This window comes from Conger conger, chromosome 13, assembly GCF_963514075.1.
Source record: "Conger conger chromosome 13, fConCon1.1, whole genome shotgun sequence".
Lineage (NCBI taxonomy): Eukaryota > Metazoa > Chordata > Actinopteri > Anguilliformes > Congridae > Conger > Conger conger.
Window position 1 is genome coordinate 32,689,019 of NC_083772.1, and position 18,378 is coordinate 32,707,396.

The window sequence follows — 18,378 nt, forward strand, 5'->3', positions numbered from 1 at the left end:
GGCAGATTTCACTCAGTGCCGACAACTCGAACTTTGAGCCACATTTTCACATTTTTCTTTATTGTGGTGAGAGATTACAGTGATTTGTGAAGTATGTTTTTCATTTTCATTTGATTTTTTTTTATTTTAATGAATACATTTTTTTGAAAGGCTACAGCCTTTTTCCTGGCAGGTTTCATCTGGGCTGTTTTTCTACCTGTGCTGTTTGTCTGTAGTGTGCAGCCACCTGTGTGCTGTTTGTCTGTAGTGTGCTGTCACCTGCTGGCTGTTTCCCTCTGCTTCACATGACCAGGCATGGGCCCAGATTCAGACAAAACCCTCTTCTGTCAGATTTACAGGGCACTTGTTTGTGTTTTATGTTTCAGCTGTTTCAAGCATGTAATTTATTATTCCTTTATTGTGAGAGAGTAGTAGTATAGCATGCAGAGCCATACTTAATCAAGCTTTTGAGAAAGGTCACATGAAAATACAATTATGTGTGTGTGTGTGTGTGTGTGTGTGTTGTGTGAACAACTGGCTGCTGATTCAAGGGCAATTACAAAAGCAGCAGAGACTGTGGCTCTCCGAGACTGGAGACTGAGACCCCCTGGGTACAGCCATTTGATCCAGCGTGTGTGCCATGGTAATGTGCTTTATGTAGGACTCTGAAGGACCTGCAGAAACGGATAATAACATTTAAAAAGGCTGACAGCTGTGCATTGTCCACTGCACTGATGAAGCAGCTGTCCACTGGAGCGCAGTTTATGGCTGCACTTTAGGCTGTTGACCTACTTTTAACTGTTTTTGAAGGGGAATTATTTGTGACGCCCTAATGCGTTTAAATGCAGAACTCATTTGGCTAAACGAGCCTGGCTCTCTGCAGTGTCCCAATGTGTGTGAGATTTAAATAAAAACAGAGTGTTTTCCACCTCTGTCTGCCTAAGCATGTGAGTTCATACCGTAACCAGCATCCTGACGCAACCATATTCGTTTGGTACAGACCATGCTGTACACTCAGAACTGGCTATTTATGTGTGCAATCGTAAGCTTGATGACGTTTATTTTGTGGAGGTCATGGTTCACCCGGGATGTGAGACAGTCCAGTTTGCTCTGATGTGGAAGTACATATTGGGGTAAACAGTCTGCACATATCCTTGTTTAACCTTTTACAATGTGAAGGTTTTCAGTTTAACATTATTGTAATGTTACAAAAGTCCATTATTGGCAAACATAAGCGGGAACATTAAGGTATTCCATAACATATTTCAGGGAAAGGTCACTGAGGTTGATGGAGAAATGTTATATCTGACGTTGAATCTTAAGTTGTAACAAAGTAAGATTCCAGAGGCAGTTGTCCCAGCTGAAGGTGTTTCCATTTCTTCAGCATTCGTGGTCATGTTATTGTCCATGGGTGTGAGGTGTGGTTCTTTAAAGATCGGGCATAACTTGCGAGTTGTTCTTGGGTGGAACTCTTCATGTTTTTAGCCTGGACGCAGTTGAAGGTTTGGTCTTGCCAGAACGTTGCGTTCCCCGATGGAGGCCCAGACCGGGGGTTACATAAGAGGCCTTCACAGCTGGCCTGGGTCTCTGGGTACACCAGGCCGTGTTTGCAGACAGGCTGCTGTGTGAGGGACGTTTTATCTCTTGTTTTGTCTTCCTGGTTTTTGTTTTTCGTCCTGCTCGGCAGATGGAGACCGATGGGAAGGGGACTGGAGAGGGGACAGGCGTGAAAGGGGAAAATGAACAGCCTTCAGCCTGCTCCGTTGTGGATAGCAAACGCCCTGTTTGCACAGATGCAACATTCACAGCCGCGAACGTCTGTGCCGTGAAGACACGGATCATTTTTGAAAGAGAATTGAATACGATCCGGAATATTATCACCTTTGCCAGCATGATGAACTTTGAGGACGCATGATTTTCAAGCTATGTCCTCCGTACATGCATTACATGACATAATGTATGCTGTACCTGTAGAGAGTGAGGGGCCACGTGTGACATATTAGTGATCCCATTTAGGTTCCTTTAGCATGGACTGCCGAAAACTTTCATGCCGATCGTGCTGTTTGAAGGCATTTTTACACCTCGAACATAAAATATAATGTGGGTCAGTAACGTCATTTTCTCAAAGCAGGTGAGCTCAGTTGGGCTCGTCTGCCAAAGAGCGCATGGAACGCACCGCCATTTTTATGGAGAGGCGGGAGGGAGGGAGACGATCTCGTGGCAGCGCGAGGAGCCCGCCTTTCCTAAACACGGCCAAAGGCTTTGGCTTTGCTCTGAGGGGTGGATCGTTTTATAGGCTGGAAAGTGGGACGATGAGGGATGAAAATATTCACCGTTCACTAGACCAGACAGCCGTTTGGAAATCCTGCGAAGAGATGGATACACACACACACACACACACACACACACACACACACGATTTGTTCACTGAACTCCGCTTCCCCGTGTTCGATTTGCATCATGAGTAAATGCAAGATGCATCACAGTTTTTAAAGGGTGTGCTTGTTGTGGGCCATCTAACTGCAACGTGCTTTGTCTGCTGGGCTTCCGAATCCCTTTGAGCAGGTGTTCAATATAAAAAATTTTTTTAAAAAAGGAGCTGTTTTGTTGATTTCCAAGCTTCTAGTAATTCCGTGGAAATGAATAATCAGAATCAGAGTTGGGCATGCCTGACTGGACTTGGCTCAGACTGACCCTGGTCAGACGATTCAAATCCTGTTTCAGCCCTTCGTTTAGACAAAATAATCTTGCAGAATACTCTGGCACAATGACTGGGTTGTCTGGACTACATCTGGGCTCTTTTCCTGTCCTTAGTGGACCTGGGCACTCCTGTCTCTTGACATCTTGCCACTCACCCTGATGCATCTTTATCATGAGGTAGAATCAGTGGGCGATAGAGATGGCCCTACCCATGCCCTCCCTATAGCCCTGCCCATGGCCATCTTCCCCAAAGTAGTTTTACTGTAACTGGACCATGTGCTTTGTAACCACACCTTCAGGAGATCAATATCCAGTGGCTTAAAACAGCCCTGCACTGCGTAGGTGCTGTCATCATTAACCAGACCTGTGTCAAACATGTAAGTTGTTTGGATTCTAATACTTTTCTATGCTTTACTTGGCTTGTCTGGTGTATTGGAACCTATGAAATGCTCTCAAAAACTGCAAGCCCCCACCTTCTAGTCCTCTTGGTTGCCTCAATTGCACCAGGTAATGGTACAGAAACGATTTGAATCTAAAACAATTACGGATTTGTCGGCAGTTGATACACCTTTCGGTAGGACCTGACCCGCCAGGCTCTCATAAAGCCATCTTCCTCTCTGTGAGCACACACAGGGATTGCCTGTGCGTCACGAATGTCTGTATTCAGCCCAACGTGACCAGCAGATGTACAGGTGTGAGGGGCGATGGGTGTGGGAGTACCTCCTGCAGCCTGTACAGCTGTTGGCAAAGCCCGGGTGGTTCCGCAGTGGCAGCTGCGGAGGGCGGAAAGGTCTCAGGCTCTGAGATGTTGACAGCATTGCTGAAAAACAACAACAGCATTTTGCTGGAACTTCTATTTTTACATTGATGTGTCTCCTGAATTTGCCACTGATATTACGGAATATGCTGGCAGAGTCTGTTGTTGATGGCTTGAATTGTTGGCCTCGGAAGCTTGCTTGTTAAAATTTGATGAGCCTCGAGAGATGAGAGGTTAAATATGCAGAATGTTCAGATTTAAAAGGTGCTGTATCTCTTTGACTGTGATACTACTACTAATAATAATATTAATACTATAATTATTATGATTAGTAGTAATGATTATCTTGGTGCGTCATCTGAGGCCTAATTGGTAATGAAGTCCTTACTAACATATCATTACAAGTCAAGACAATGCCTGAGAAGATGCCAGAGGATATGGTGGTGTTGGCAGTGATGGTTATATTGTTGGCGTTGCCGTCGTATGGCTGTTCGCCAGAGTTTGCCTCGGACTCTCTGATAGCTCTGCACCTGTCCCAGACTGACGTGGTTCTCTATTCCTTAAACCCGATATTCTGAATTTCTCAAACGTATAACAGGGCTGGATGACGAGAGAAGGCTTGCCGTTCCACCTGTTCCCCCAACTCTCTGCCCCTGTCTGAGCCCCTGTGTGTTATTGTCCACCCAGGGGCCGGCTGCCAGGCCCTGGGGCCCCGCTATGGCCTCGGTGGCTGTTTATTTTAGTTAAAGCACCCTTCTCTGTACCCAACCTCAATGTTGCTCTGACCCACACCGCCACTCTACCTGTCTGTGTGAACAAGTACTGCACAGGGCTGCAGTGTGCCTGTAAACATGAGTGTAATATGGAAGGTTCAAAGTCAGAATGTAATGACTTTACTGGTATACACACACACACACACACACACACACAGTGAATGTATGCATGCTGTCATGTGCGCGTACACCAAATGGCCTTAAGTGAAAAACAGTCTCTTGTTTCTTTGTTAAACCTTGATTCGGAGAAATTCTTTGCCATGGACAATTAGGCTTCATTATACAAATGATTTGGACTGCAGTGCAGAATTTAGTGTTTAGTGAAAGGTTTAGTGAAATTTGTGTCCAGAAACGGGAGTGGGTGGGGAGGGGCTTCAAGCCTCTTTAATTAACATGAGGGATACCTACATATTAGGTTTCGGGTTACATACATATTTTATGTATTCATATATCATAAATTCATTAATATATTCAGGTGATCACTGCATTAGGTGGACCTGTACACCAGCTTGTTAATGGAAATATTTAATCAGCCAATCATATGGTAGCGACAAAATGCATAAAAGCATGCAGACGTAGTCAAGAGGTTCAGCTGTTTTTCAGACCAAATGTCAGAGGGAAGGAATGTGATCTAAGTAATTTTGACCGTGGAATGATCTTTGCGCCAGACAGGGTGGTTTGAGTATCTCAGAAACTGCTGATCTCTTGGGATTTTCATGCACAACAGTCTCTAGAGTTTGCAGAGAATAGTGCGGAAATCCAGTGAGCACCAGTTCTGTGGGCAAAAACGCCTTAATGAGAGAGGTCAGATGAGAAGGGCGAGAGTGTTTGAAACTGATAGTCTGAAAACAAGTCTAAAATACCTAATAAAGTGAGTGTATTTAGGATTGAGGAGTGAGGATATAGAAAGCCGGTCATGCAAGCGTCTGCAGAGGACATGGTTGGATTCCTAAAAAATGAATGACCAGAAACTCGATATGTGGGGTAATATTAACACGATGTGCCTTCACCTCCTGACCGCTAGATCACACCCTCCCCCCCCGGTCTCTGTCCTAAGCCTCCCTGTACTGGAGTTCCTCCAGAGGTCAGTCTGGTTCCGGCTGGGGCCCCGGGGAGGAGGGTGGTGATAGGGAGTGTTGAGTGGAAGTTGGGGGGCTGGGTGGAGGTTGGTTGTGTCACGTTGAAAAGGCCTAATGGCTGATATTCCATTCACATAGCAACTTATCAGCACTTATCAAGGCCATCTCCACACTCCTGCCAAGCCTGGCCGGTCCTCTTCAGCCTTTGGGCCTGCTGTGGTCCAGGAGTAGAGGACAGCAACGGTGCCTGTTGTTTTTATTTATTTTCGAATTTTTTTTTTTTAAGGATTTTATTTTTTATTTTTTTGGTCAACATCTGCTTTCAAGGAAGCGCCTTTTTACATGGCATGCAATCCTGCACAGTTTGAAGCACGCCGAGAATTTCATACGTCAGAGCAGTGCATTTGTTTACCGCTGCAGGCTATTGACACTAAACGTCTAACCATGCGCATATGTATAAACGCACACGCTCAGACGGGCGTGTGGAGAAAAGAATGAGAGGGTAATTGATTTGGATTGATGTGGACATTTAGAGATGTGTATGATTCCAGCAGCGTTGCAGACAGGGCTGTGGTCTCAGACATCCAGATGGAGCTCTGGCCTGGTTCTGCATCTCTGGGGTGCCCTTCTCTGTCTGCCTCTGTATGAGACTGCCTGGATCTGATTTTCCCCCTCGCCTGTGTGTCTCTGTGCGTGCGTCCGTCAGTCTGACCGCCTGTGTCCGTCTGCCTGTCTGTCCGTCTTTCCGTCTGTCTGTCCATCCGTCCGTCCGTCTGTCTGGCTGTCTGTAGTGGAGCTCTAACTCTGTTGAGGTGAGCACGACAGACACGGTTTTAATCACGTTCTGACCAGAAGGCAACCAGGGCCCCAAATACGGTGCGCCATTTCAGTTCTGAAGTGGGTCAGTCTGGTGCTCAGTTGTGTCACTGCTGGGAATTGGTTCCCTTTGTTTGTGCTGGCGCGGGATTAGCGTCATTAACACCGGCGCGGCAGCTGGGCCACTTATTTCAGTCCGGGCTGAACGGCTTCCCGCTCGCAGAGGCTGTTATAGCGCGCGCAGGCCATTTTTAACACGCTGTGTGCCGTTAATAGCGCCGTAACGATCGGCACGCCTGGCGCTGGAGGCCCGCACTGAAGAACGCAATAAAGAGCGAATGAGGGTGGGCTTTATACGCCATTCTGATGCTTATGGCGGTTTCCCCCGGGGTTTGTGACACGCGGTTCTGAGAAAGAGAGCGATATCCGCTGCACCTGTGAGATACAGCGGGGATCGCCGGGGCTGTTTTGGGCCTTGCGTTCTGAGAAGCAAGCCCTTATGAGCAGGTGTGTGGAGGGCCGTTTTGCCGTTACATCGTTTGCTGTCGGTTTCAAAAATTTGTTTTCAGGTTTTTGCCGTTGTTACTACTCTGTCCTTGGCAATATTGTTTACCACTAGGTGGCAGCAGACACTGGGGAACTAGGCTTGGAGGAAGCTGTCGGCCTGTCACACTTCCACACTTCAGTTAGTTTCCTAGAACTGGATCTAGTAAGCACACCTTTACCATGGTGATTGTGTGAGTGACAGCACGTCCGGGGCTACACACACCTAAGCCCCGCCTCCCTCAGTGCGTTTCCCCATTTTCTCTCTCTTCAGTCTGGTTGGTTGGATTTGCCTGCTCCTATGGTGAGGTCCATAATGTGTTGCCCCACTATCCGCATTTGGGGGTGCCCCTTGCCCCGCTATGCTGAAGTCAGAGTGTATAACGGCTTCACCTCCCCTCCCGGCAGTGCTGAAGTGTGATGTCATCTCAGGGGGGCTGTGTAATTGGCCGGAGGTGCTGGGGTTTGGGAACGGGCCCCCGGGGGCTAGCAGGTGTGAAATGGGCTCTCTCCTGCATTCATACTGCCCACAGGAGATAGACTCTCTCCTGCATTCATACTGCCCACAGGAGATAGACTCTCTCCTGCATTCATACTGCCCACAGGAGATAGACTCTCTCCTGCATTCATACTGCCCACAGGAGATAGACTCTCTCCTGCATTCATACTGCCCACAGGAGATAGACTCTCTCCTGCATTCATACTGCCCACAGGCGATAGACTCTCCTGCATTCATACTGCTCACAGGAGATAGACTCTCTCCTGCATTCATACTGCCCACAGGAGATAGACTCTCTCCTGCATTCATACTGCCCACAGGAGATAGACTCTCTCCTGCATTCATACTGCCCACAGGAGATAGACTCTCTCCTGCATTCATACTGCCCACAGGAGATAGACTCTCTCCTGCATTCATACTGCCCACAGGAGATAGACTCTCTCCTGCATTCATACTGCCCACAGGAGATAGACTCTCTCCTGCATTCATACTGCCCACAGGAGATAGACTCTCTCCTGCATTCATACTGCCCACAGGCGATAGACTCTCTCCTGCATTCATACTGCCCACAGGCGATAGACTCTCTCCTGCATTCATACTGCCCACAGGCGATAGACTCTCTCCTGCATTCATACTGCCCACAGGCGATAGACTCTCTCCTGCATTCATACTGCCCACAGGCGATAGACTCTCTCCTGCATTCATACTGCCCACAGGCGATAGACTCTCTCCTGCATTCATACTGCCCACAGGAGATAGACTCTCTCCTGCATTCATACTGCCCACAGGAGATAGACTCTCTCCTGCATTCATACTGCCCACAGGAGATAGACTCTCTCCTGCATTCATACTGCCCACAGGCGATAGACTCTCTCCTGCATTCATACTGCCCACAGGCGATAGACTCTCTCCTGCATTCATACTGCCCACAGGAGATAGACTCTCTCCTGCATTCATACTGCCCACAGGAGATAGACTCTCTCCTGCATTCATACTGCCCACAGGAGATAGACTCTCTCCTGCATTCATACTGCCCACAGGAGATAGACTCTCTCCTGCATTCATACTGCCCACAGGCGATAGACTCTCTCCTGCATTCATACTGCCCACAGGAGATAGACTCTCTCCTGCATTCATACTGCCCACAGGCGATAGACTCTCTCCTGCATTCATACTGCCCACAGGCGATAGACTCTCTCCTGCATTCATACTGCCCACAGGCGATAGACTCTCTCCTGCATTCATACTGCCCACAGGCGATAGACTCTCTCCTGCATTCATACTGCCCACAGGCGATAGACTCTCTCCTGCATTCATACTGCCCACAGGCGATAGACTCTCTCCTGCATTCATACTGCCCACAGGCGATAGACTCTCTCCTGCATTCATACTGCCCACAGGCGATAGAAAAGCACCGCTCACTGCCCTGCCTCCCTCAAACTCTCAAACAGCTGGGCCTCTCTCTCACATTCCCGCAATAAAGTGGGATAGACAGGGGGCTATGCAGCACAAAGGGAAAGGGACAATGGTATAGTGTTTAAGATGTATGGGAGTTGGTTCAAAGTAAGGATACTCTCATTCTCAGATAGCAGACTGAGAATTTGATCAGAAATGTGTGTAGATAAGGAAACACTGGAGGCATTTCTGAGGGAAGCGTTTCCCAGTGTTTCACCAGCTTTTGATAGAAGTACATATGATAAAGTGGCTAATGCTGCTTACTGGAGCTTGTTCTACAGCCTTGTACTGGAAATGTGCAGGGTCTGTCCCTGGTTCATTCTGGGATAGGGTCAAGATGAGTTTCTTTATGAAAAACGACTTGCAGCTGAGATCCACTCCAGTGTTCGTGTTTCCTCTCTGCGGGATGATTGGTCCATAGCGGGGATTAGACTCATCAGCCACCAGAGATGGGCCCATCTGGAGGCACTTTGCCCCTGAAGTTGGAGGGTTTTGGGGTACTGACTAGGCATTCGAGTCCGTAAATATTTGTTTTTGTTCTTTTTCCCCTTCTCATTGGAATCAAAGGTGTGCTTCATTGGGCTTGGGCTGTTTGCCCTGTGTCCTGTGTCCTGTGTCCTGTGTCCTGTGTCCTGTGTCCTGTGTCCTGTGTCCTGTGTCCTGTGTCCTGTGTCCTGTGTCCTGTGCCCTGTGCCCTGTGTCCTGTGTCCTGTGTCCTGTGCCCTGTGCCCTGTGCCCTGTGCCCTGTTCCCTGTTCCCTGTTCCCTGTTCCCTGTTCCCTGTGCCCTGTGCCCTGTGCCCTGTGCCCTGACTACCAGACCCGGGGCATACTGGCAGTGGGGGAATGGCCTTTCGGGTTTGTATCTTTGATCTGTTGGCACAGATGGATCGGGCTGAGTCGAATGGTAACCGTTCGTTAGCATTTGCGTGTAATGGCTTTTGGAACACCGGCTGGAGAGTTTGATTATTCACTTGAATAAATTCACACAGTTCCCCTCAGTTGACATACACAACAGTCCGTTTCTTTCAGTTTGCCAAACCTGCCGTTGGATTGGCGGGGACACCGCGGTCACCATGGAGACGCAGCGCCACACACACCACCAGTGCCCTTCATCATTTCAGCCTGTGTAGTCTTCGCCATTCTTCTTTCCTCAGGCATACAAACCTAAACACTTTAACAAGCTGCATACACCGAGAGGAAATATGCAGGATCACAAGTGTTTAAAGATGTGTTAGCATTCAAGGGATTAGCCGCTGTCGCTGCAGGGGAATTCTGTTGGGATTTTTGGGCAGAATGTTCAGGATGTCGCTGTTTAAAGCATTCAGTGTGCTGGGTCTCAGATATGCCTCCTTATCTTATTTTCCCTCTTTGGGATTCGTTTTTTAACTGATCAATAGACTTTTGACTTTATTATCTCAAAATTGTTTTAGGAGGCTGGTGCCAGGCTAAGTCCTTGTATCATTTTAACTCTAGGATTTTGGCATATTGACGAGTTTTAGGTTCCGTGATTATGTGATTTGAAAATGAAGGGATTTATCAGGGATCGTATTAAATGTGGGGGTTTCAGCCTTGTACAAGACTGGCCTGAGTGTTGCATTCCTGTCTGGAACAGTAAGGACACACAATCAGGATGAACCTACAGTTAGTGAGCTCTTTATTAGGTATTTATTAGACTTCATTTTTAGACTTGCTAAGTCTTCTGCTGCTGTAGCCTATCCACTTAGAGGTTTGACGGGGTATGTGTTTAGAGATGCTCTTCTGCATACCACTGTTGTAATGTGTGGTTATTTGTGTTACTGTCACCTTCCTGTCAGCTTCGACCAGTCTGACACTTCTTCTCTGACCTCTCTCATTAACAATGATCAGAGCATTTTTGCCCGCGGAACTGCTGCTCACTGGATGTTTTTTTTTTTTTGTGTGTGTGAAAATCACAGGAGATCAGTTTCTGAGATACTCAAACCACTCTGTCTGCCAATCTTTCCATGGTCAAAGTCATTTCGATCACATTTCCTCCCCATTCTGACATTTGGCCTGAACAACAGCTCAACCTCTTGACCACATCTGCATGCTTATTTCTGTATTTAATTGCCGCCACATATTTGGCTGATTAAATATTTGCATTCAAATTCTGGTATACTGGTCTACCTAATAAATTGCTCACTGGGTGTACATCAGCACTGGTAGGACATGGTAGTACTTAATTTTTGCATAACGACCACACACCATTAAATTGGAATTATGTTCATTACTGTATATTCTGTTCATTACTTTGATCTGTTTTGCTGAAGCTTCAAATACCATTCAGCTATAATTACTATTTGCCAATAATGGACCATTAGTTTTCATTGGCAATGAGGCTATTCGCTTTTCTGTTTCTAACTGTTGGTTAGAAAGCCAGGGCTCCTCCACACCTGTTCCTGTGGAGGTGGAGGCTGTTTTGGGACCTACGTGCAGGACGTCCTGGTCGTGCAAACCCAGCTTTGCTACTCAACCTCGCCCCTTTTGGTCGGCCATTTTACATCTGTCCTCTGCACCCACCCAAAACCGAGTTACGCCCGCATCACTTTTTCCAGGCAAAGCCCTGCTGCCTGTCACGACTTGATCCAAGTGGAATACGGTTATCATGTTGATATTTTTGTCGTGTCAGAAGAAATCGAGTACTCCATTAAAGTTTGAAAAGAGGGGCGGGGGACTGCTCCATTTTCCACTTCTCTCAGCTGGAGGAATTCGCTGCGCTGCTACGACAGGGCCCTGACACGGCACCCGCTAGACTGAAAGACTGTGCTTGACAAACGCAACCCCAGTGCAAAGAGAAGATTTACTGCTGTCAAACAGCGCCTTGCATTAACTTTTACTCCAACATTGACGTTCTGCAGATCCCTTCAGCTAAAAAATCTGGGAGCGGCTGGGAGAGTGGCCATTGGCTCCATTTTAACGATGGGATGAGCAGTGCGTGTGTGACACAGCTGTAACCTGTCCCGTTTCTGTGGATCAGTCTGCCTGACATGTAAAAATGCGTCCTAATTAAATTTTTCTTCATTGAACCCATATGCAGACGTCCTGTTGACAGGTTGCCAAATTCTGGAGCACCTTGCCACCATACAGAGCCACCAGACATCTTACTGCCCCCTCGCCTTCTCAGGCTGTTTCTGCCCCAGACTCTGTCCCACAGAATGCAGTCTCCGTTTGCTCTCATTCCATGTCCAGCTGCCAATTCTGGGTGTACGGAAGAAGCATGATTTATGATAAAACTTTAATGGCTGGAAAATAGCATAAAATAAACACAAAAGGCAAGGTATCTGGAACCACTTTAAGCATTTAGATTTACATACCATTAATGCTATGAGTTGTACAGATGGCTCTTCTGCTTAACGTTTGCTGCTCTTGGTCGCATGGATCTGTTGTGCATTAAGGTGCCTTGTTCCGCATCTCTCCTAGTTTCACCATTGACTCCTGGTTGTGCCATTGACTCCTGGTTGCTCATGACTCCTAATTGCGCCATTGACTCATAGCTGCACTATTGACTCCTAGTTGGGCCTGCGCCATTGCCTCATTGATGCGTATGACTCGTAGTTGTGCAGGTGACTTGTCGTTACGCAGAGCACTCCTGCAGTGCATGGCACTCTGCTATTGGCCCTCATGGCGTCAGGGCCTGGTCATATCAGGACACAAAGCAACTCCAGGACACACTCCTGCAGGACTCAGCATGTGGTGCCTCTTAAACACAGTTTATTGGGAAAGCTGCACATGTGTGTGTGGTGACTGTCTTACAGACCAAATCACACCCCCACATATGTACAAAGCAGAAAAACATCTCAGTGTGCAGTCCACACATACTCCTTTCCAGAAGGCCATTCACCCTGAGAGCTGTCTTCTGGATGAGCCGGTGGATCCGTAATTGAACAGGCCTGTTTTCTCATTTGCTGGCTGTACTCCTTCTTAGCCAACCACTGCCATCTATTTTCTTCTATTTGTTGTCTTAGCGCTTTACATTCAGCTGTTGGATTTTCACTGAAACCAGAATTGTCATACTGGGTCTCCAGCCTGGCGGTGAGAGACTATGTACGGGAGAACATTTGGATAGAGACGAAGATAGCATGGTTATACAGTGTTTATCTTCCATTAAGCTTGTGTTTGATTAGAAATGGTGTGTTAAAGGTTGTGGTTCAATGGTGTATAAGAGAAGGCGTGGTTTGAAAGTGTGAGCGTGTGTGTGTGTGCGTGCGTGCGCTGCGTACATGCTGTATACATGTGTGTTGATTCAGCTCTGCCAGCATAATTGCATAAGTATGATTTAAGGAGCTTCTTGGTTGGAATGCAGCGTTGAACGGACACATATCACTGTCCACCTTCCTCAGTGGAGACTAAAATAAGCCAGTAACTGAAGCACGAGAAGGACTTAAATCACTAGAACATCAAGTATCAAGGTACACTTTACATTCTTAACTCTACAACATTTGCCCACTCTATATGGTCCGTCCAGCCCTTAAAAGACTGAATATGTCCAGCCAAGGATTTATTTTATCTTGTCTTTTTTCCCCCCATTGTTACGGAATGTTGTTTTCAAAGTCTACTCCTTTATGAGTTTCACAACTCTTCACAAGCACCCTCCCATATGGCTGATTATTGCACTTTGAACCACAGTGGCCTCGTTCCTGCAACGTATAAACTTATCTTCAGAGTCCCACAGGGCATGTCTTAAGTGGTAATTGGCCATATCAATCTTGTGCGTATTCCTTCTGGAACATTCTGCCGGCTTTGAAATAACATTATCTCCCAGGCCGTGGCTGTGGTCAGACACAGACCTGAAGGACGTCACCATCTGATGTCTCTGCCAGGACTGCTGTTATGAAACGGGGGGGTGGGCTTTTCCACCTCTCTGAACCACAGAACAACCTCAGGACGAGACCAGGCCAGTGATGAAGAGAGAATAATCTGATGGAATAATTCAATTAGACAATCCTAAAAAAAGAAACATCAAGAAGAACCAGGAAATGTGGGCTTCAATGACGCACTTACCTAAAAGGTTTTTTTCTTTTTTGGAGCAGTTGCATAACGACATCTGTGATGCGTTATTTTAATTTTGGAGGGTCACGTTCTGCTTCTATCCATGGTAATGCAGGATGAATGTATGGCCTTTCATCAGCTTGATGTTTAGGAGCTATGAGAGGGAAACATGGGTGATTCACCACTCCACGGCCTAAGACCATTTTAAGGCTGGTTGCTTGATGTGCTGTTCAAAATGAAGTTGTTGTGAAACGGAGTTCTTGTGAGTGGGAGTGTAGGTGCGAGCAGAAGCTGGTTGAATCCCCTGATGTTCTGCATGTGCGCACCACTCTTGGACACCCTTGACAAAACTGTGAATATGGTGCCTGTATGGCTGAAAACCTTGAATACGGTCTGTGTGCGTGTGTATATTTCCGTGGTGATGTGGCCTATGCGTTGACGATTGCTGTGTGAATCCTTCCCAGGTGGCTGGACGTGGGCGTGGCGAACGTCACCTGCACGCAGTACTGGGTGACCTACCTGCGCGTGCTCCAGGAGGCCGTGTGGCCCGGGGGCTTCCTGCCGGCCCAGCCCCGCCCCGTACGCAGCCCGCAGCAGAGGGAGGAGACCAGGCTGCAGTCCCTGCACTGCCTGATGAAGCTGATCCCAGGTCAGCCATCTCCACTTACAGACGCTGATACGAGGGTCTAGGTGTCATCAGTGGGGTTTCTATCCAAAGGTTTTTATTCGGAATTTGAATTTGCGCATAAGAAAAACAGTCATGAAAACGTCTGAAATGTGAAAAGCACATAAATATCACGAAAAAGGTCAGGGTGGGAAAGTTGGGTTTATCGATAGAAGCAATTTTTTAAATAAATAATGCGACAGGTAAATAAGTATTCCACTCCAGAAGGCCCAGAAATAGGGATCTGAACCTCCCCTAGATCTCTGGCTAGCCCCAGCTAGCCCTTTTGACTACTGTACATAGTCTACAGATTAAGGAATTGGTGAAAATTGCTCATCATCGCTGGACATAATGGTTGCATAAAAAAAAAAAAAAAAAAAAAAGGCTTTTAGATTGGTGTTCATTGTGAACAGTACTGGAATATGATCTATGTACTTAATTGGAAGAACAATTCAATACAGAATACCATGAGCAAGACCATCCCTCAGCCAAGCTGGCATTCTCTGAGATTCTCAGGGCAGAAGGTGATGTGGGGGGGGATGTGGCAGCTTTTGTTATGTTCTCTGGCCTTTGAGTCGGTGTGGTTCTCTGTTTCAGATCTCATCTCTGACCTGCTGGGTTCTGATAAGTACAGATCAAGCTGGCAGACAGTGCTAGACTCCCTACAGGACCCCAACATAAACAAGTACAGTATATCAAACACGCACCCCTCACACACAGTCCACAGGTACACATACAGTACACAAACACATTTCACTCACCAGTTACAGTATACATGTACACCACACACTGCACGGTGCACCACACACACTCCACAGAGGAATGAATTGTACTGTGGCATGTGTGTAATATCATGTGAAGGGCTCATCCACAATAAATGTCTTTAGTTCTTCATTTTAGTGCTCTTATCACCTACCATCTGTAGGCATGCCTTGCACTTCATCTAAATTCCCCGCCATGTTTATAAAATAACACATTGCGCTTAGCACCGGAGTAATTTTAATTCAGAAGCATGTTTGCAAATTAACTTTTTAAACATTTCTGGAATTTACTGCTGACTTAATGCTTGTTCTAAATGTCACTATTGTACAGCATTAGCTTGAGCAGTGGATCCAATACTGGGTGGGTTGTGAAGTTATATTGACATTCACACTTATCAAACTTAACAGTAGACTTGTTACTCAACAAGCAGGTATTTCTACATGTATTGAAAGCTATTTGACTTCCATGTTTGAATACATGTGTTGTAGTGGATGGGTCACAGTGAATATGGCCAGTTAAGTGTTTTGAAATGACCCCCCCTCCAAACGTCCATAGCTTCAGAGTGAACTTCCCTGAATGGCTGTGGTGTTTGAAGGATTTTTAAATTGGACTTACCAATTTATACATCTGACCTCTGACCTCTGACCTCTCCACTACTTATGGCAGGCACCTGGTGTACTGTGTGTGTGACCTGCTGCTGGAGGTCCTGGTTCCTGAGTCCTCCGATGAAGACTTTCAGAGTTCTCTGCTCAACAGCCTGTCCAGGAACACGGACAAGCCATCTACCTGAAATGACTGCAGAGTCCCACAGATGCACACAAACGCACACACAAGCACTTAATACTTTGGCAGCTGTAATATTGTGCAGATGGAGTAAAATCTGAGGAGTAAAGGTGCATGAGGAAGGCTCACAGGATCTCCTTGATCAGTCTTCCTTCTGTCTTCTGAAAGAACTGAATTCCCCATTACAGCTTTTACTGCTAGTTAGAGACTATTTTACCCATTACCCGCTGCAGCTCAGCTGTGTGCTATTTATGATATTTTCGCTCTTACTGGCTACTAGTGATGGGCAACATGATGGTGCTTACTGTGCACTAGTGTTTAATTCTGAGCTTTGATGGGCTCTGTTTCCCTGGTGTAAAACCCAGCGATGACCAGCTTGAAATGACCAGCTATCGGCTGTTTCAAAACATAGTTTGAGCTGGTCTGAACTGGCCAAAATTTTTAAATGTAGCTGAAAAATTTAAGCTGTTTTCTTCAGCAGGTTTGAGACTCTCCTCCCCAGATCCTTCGCCACCCGGCTCTTGCTCTTAACCTAAACCTTTGGCAAACCCCTTTCATATGAACTTTGCGCTGTTGAAATGTTTCCTGGCCTTGCCGTTAAAGAAACATGAATTTATTGGAATGTGTGGGTGGGGGTTTGGAAGAGGTGTTGGTGGGACTTAACTCTTATTTCCTCCCGGTGTTTACAGTGGCATGCACTTGTGCCTCGTGGCTGTTTTGCCTTTCTCCCAGTAGATACCATCCTTTCTTTATAAAGCCCACTGCCATGTACTGGTATAAGCATGTGAAGTTTGTAGGCGCGTGTGCCTCATGTTCTGGTCCAAGTGTGTATTATTTATGTACGTGTTTGCTTTGTTATCTAACAGTTTTGGTTGTTTTTCTCTTGGTAGTACAAGCAGCTGTAATTTTTCCATAGCTGAGTTTGGACTCGTCCAGCCATTCCCGTAGTTGGAGCTGCTGTGTAATGTGCATTATCAACACCCCTGCTATTCTGTTTTCTAGGCCTCACACTTGAGCAGAAACTGCAGTGTTGTGTAGTTGTGTCTGCCTCTGCATGAAAAACAGTGTGCCATGTTTCTGGAAAACTCATCCAAGAGGACGGCTTCAAGCAGCTGCAAAACCTTGTGCTACACATCAATAATACATTTATGCAAGAATGACACTTTATATTTCTGAACTTCGCCAAGAACTAGTCAATTATCAAAATAGAGTAGGCACAATATGTTTCAGTTCATGAGTCAAAGTTATGGACAGTTGCGTTGAGTGTACCTGCTTCCAGAATGTTCCTATGGCTTCATTTCCCCAGGCTCATTTCCTAGTTTCTGTACCCGTGAAGGAATCTGCCTCACAGGATGGTTGTTTTGAAAGCTTGTGTCTTGTGCTGTTTCACAGCCGACACGTTGGGGAATTCCCTTGTTGTTGGACCAAAATGTCTTTGGGGCAGTTTGTCTTAAGAGATGCTGCTTTACAGGAAGTCATGCATTTTCAACCCTTTTTTACAAATGGATATGTTGATAAAATGTGTCTCCTGCATTCCATTTGCATGCAGTGCCTCACTTGTTTTCTTTGTCTTCTTATTTATATATTTGTTAAATTATTTAACTTATTGTGTTGTATGTACGGATACTATCTCTAAATAATATCGCATTATGCGATTGGAGTGCAGTGGCAGGGTGTGGAAGCATAGCTCATTTTCCTGACTGCCTTTTAAAAGGCTGGTACCAGTGTGATCTTTCTCTGTGTTTTGTACTCTGTACTCCTTGTACCCTTGGTGCTGACTGCACATCACTTACTGGCCATTCAGAGGCCTTTTATTAAAAGGCTGTGAAGTTGCTGCAGTCAAGGACTGACCCTTCTCTCAGTGTCGACAAAGGGAAAGGGCACGGCTGGCTGTAGAGCGCACAATGAAGCTAAACTCCAGTTTGATAGGTTTATTGGTAAAAGCAAGGTCAGGCACTTCAGTTTTTCAGAGAGCAGCACAAACTCCCCTTTGATGTCCTCCTGTTCAGGGTATATTTCTTATGCTTTGGGGACCAGTGAGAGAAGTGGTGATCTGAAAACATTTAATGTTTTGTCTGGTGAAGAAGGTACAATCTGTCTTGGGTTGTTCTGGCGATGTGCAAATGTGTTCAGAGGTTTACTTGGCTGAATGATGTTTCTAATTGAACTGCACTTAACCATGTAATCCCAATGCCTGTGATTCAAACTGCTATGCAACAGTAAACTCCTCTACCTTCAGAAACCGCACAACCTTAAGCCTTTTCTCTCTCTACTTTAAATTCCCAGGAGAGTGTTGTCCTTATACAGAATTATACAGAATTATATACAATAATGCACTTAATCTGTTATCTGCCATATGGTCTGCATACGTGCTGCCACTGTGGTTGTAGCTCCATATCTTGAATACCTTGTGCTGTGAAGGCAGGTTGGGAATCATGTAGTTGGGTGCTTGTGCTGCAAAGGACCCCAATCTAAGCAGTCTCATACAGTACTTGTAAGTCCTGGTGTGGGTAATTAGCATTATGCAATAATAAAGCATCCTAAAAATGGTCAGTTTGTA

At 46.2% G+C, this 18,378-nt stretch overlaps 1 protein-coding gene across 1 annotated transcript in view; it reads left to right on the top strand.

Annotated features, from left to right (window-relative positions):
• The window catches only part of snx19b (sorting nexin 19b), a 29,866-nt gene extending 11,798 nt beyond the window's left edge, over nucleotides 1–18,068 (top strand). The window contains exons 10-12 of the mRNA XM_061217692.1: nucleotides 14,074–14,258; nucleotides 14,871–14,958; nucleotides 15,702–18,068. Of these exons, the coding sequence (XP_061073676.1) occupies nucleotides 14,074–14,258; nucleotides 14,871–14,958; nucleotides 15,702–15,825 (397 nt within the window). The 3' untranslated portion in view covers nucleotides 15,826–18,068. The remainder of the gene's footprint in view (nucleotides 1–14,073; nucleotides 14,259–14,870; nucleotides 14,959–15,701) is intronic.
• Nucleotides 18,069–18,378: the final 310 nt, after the last annotated feature.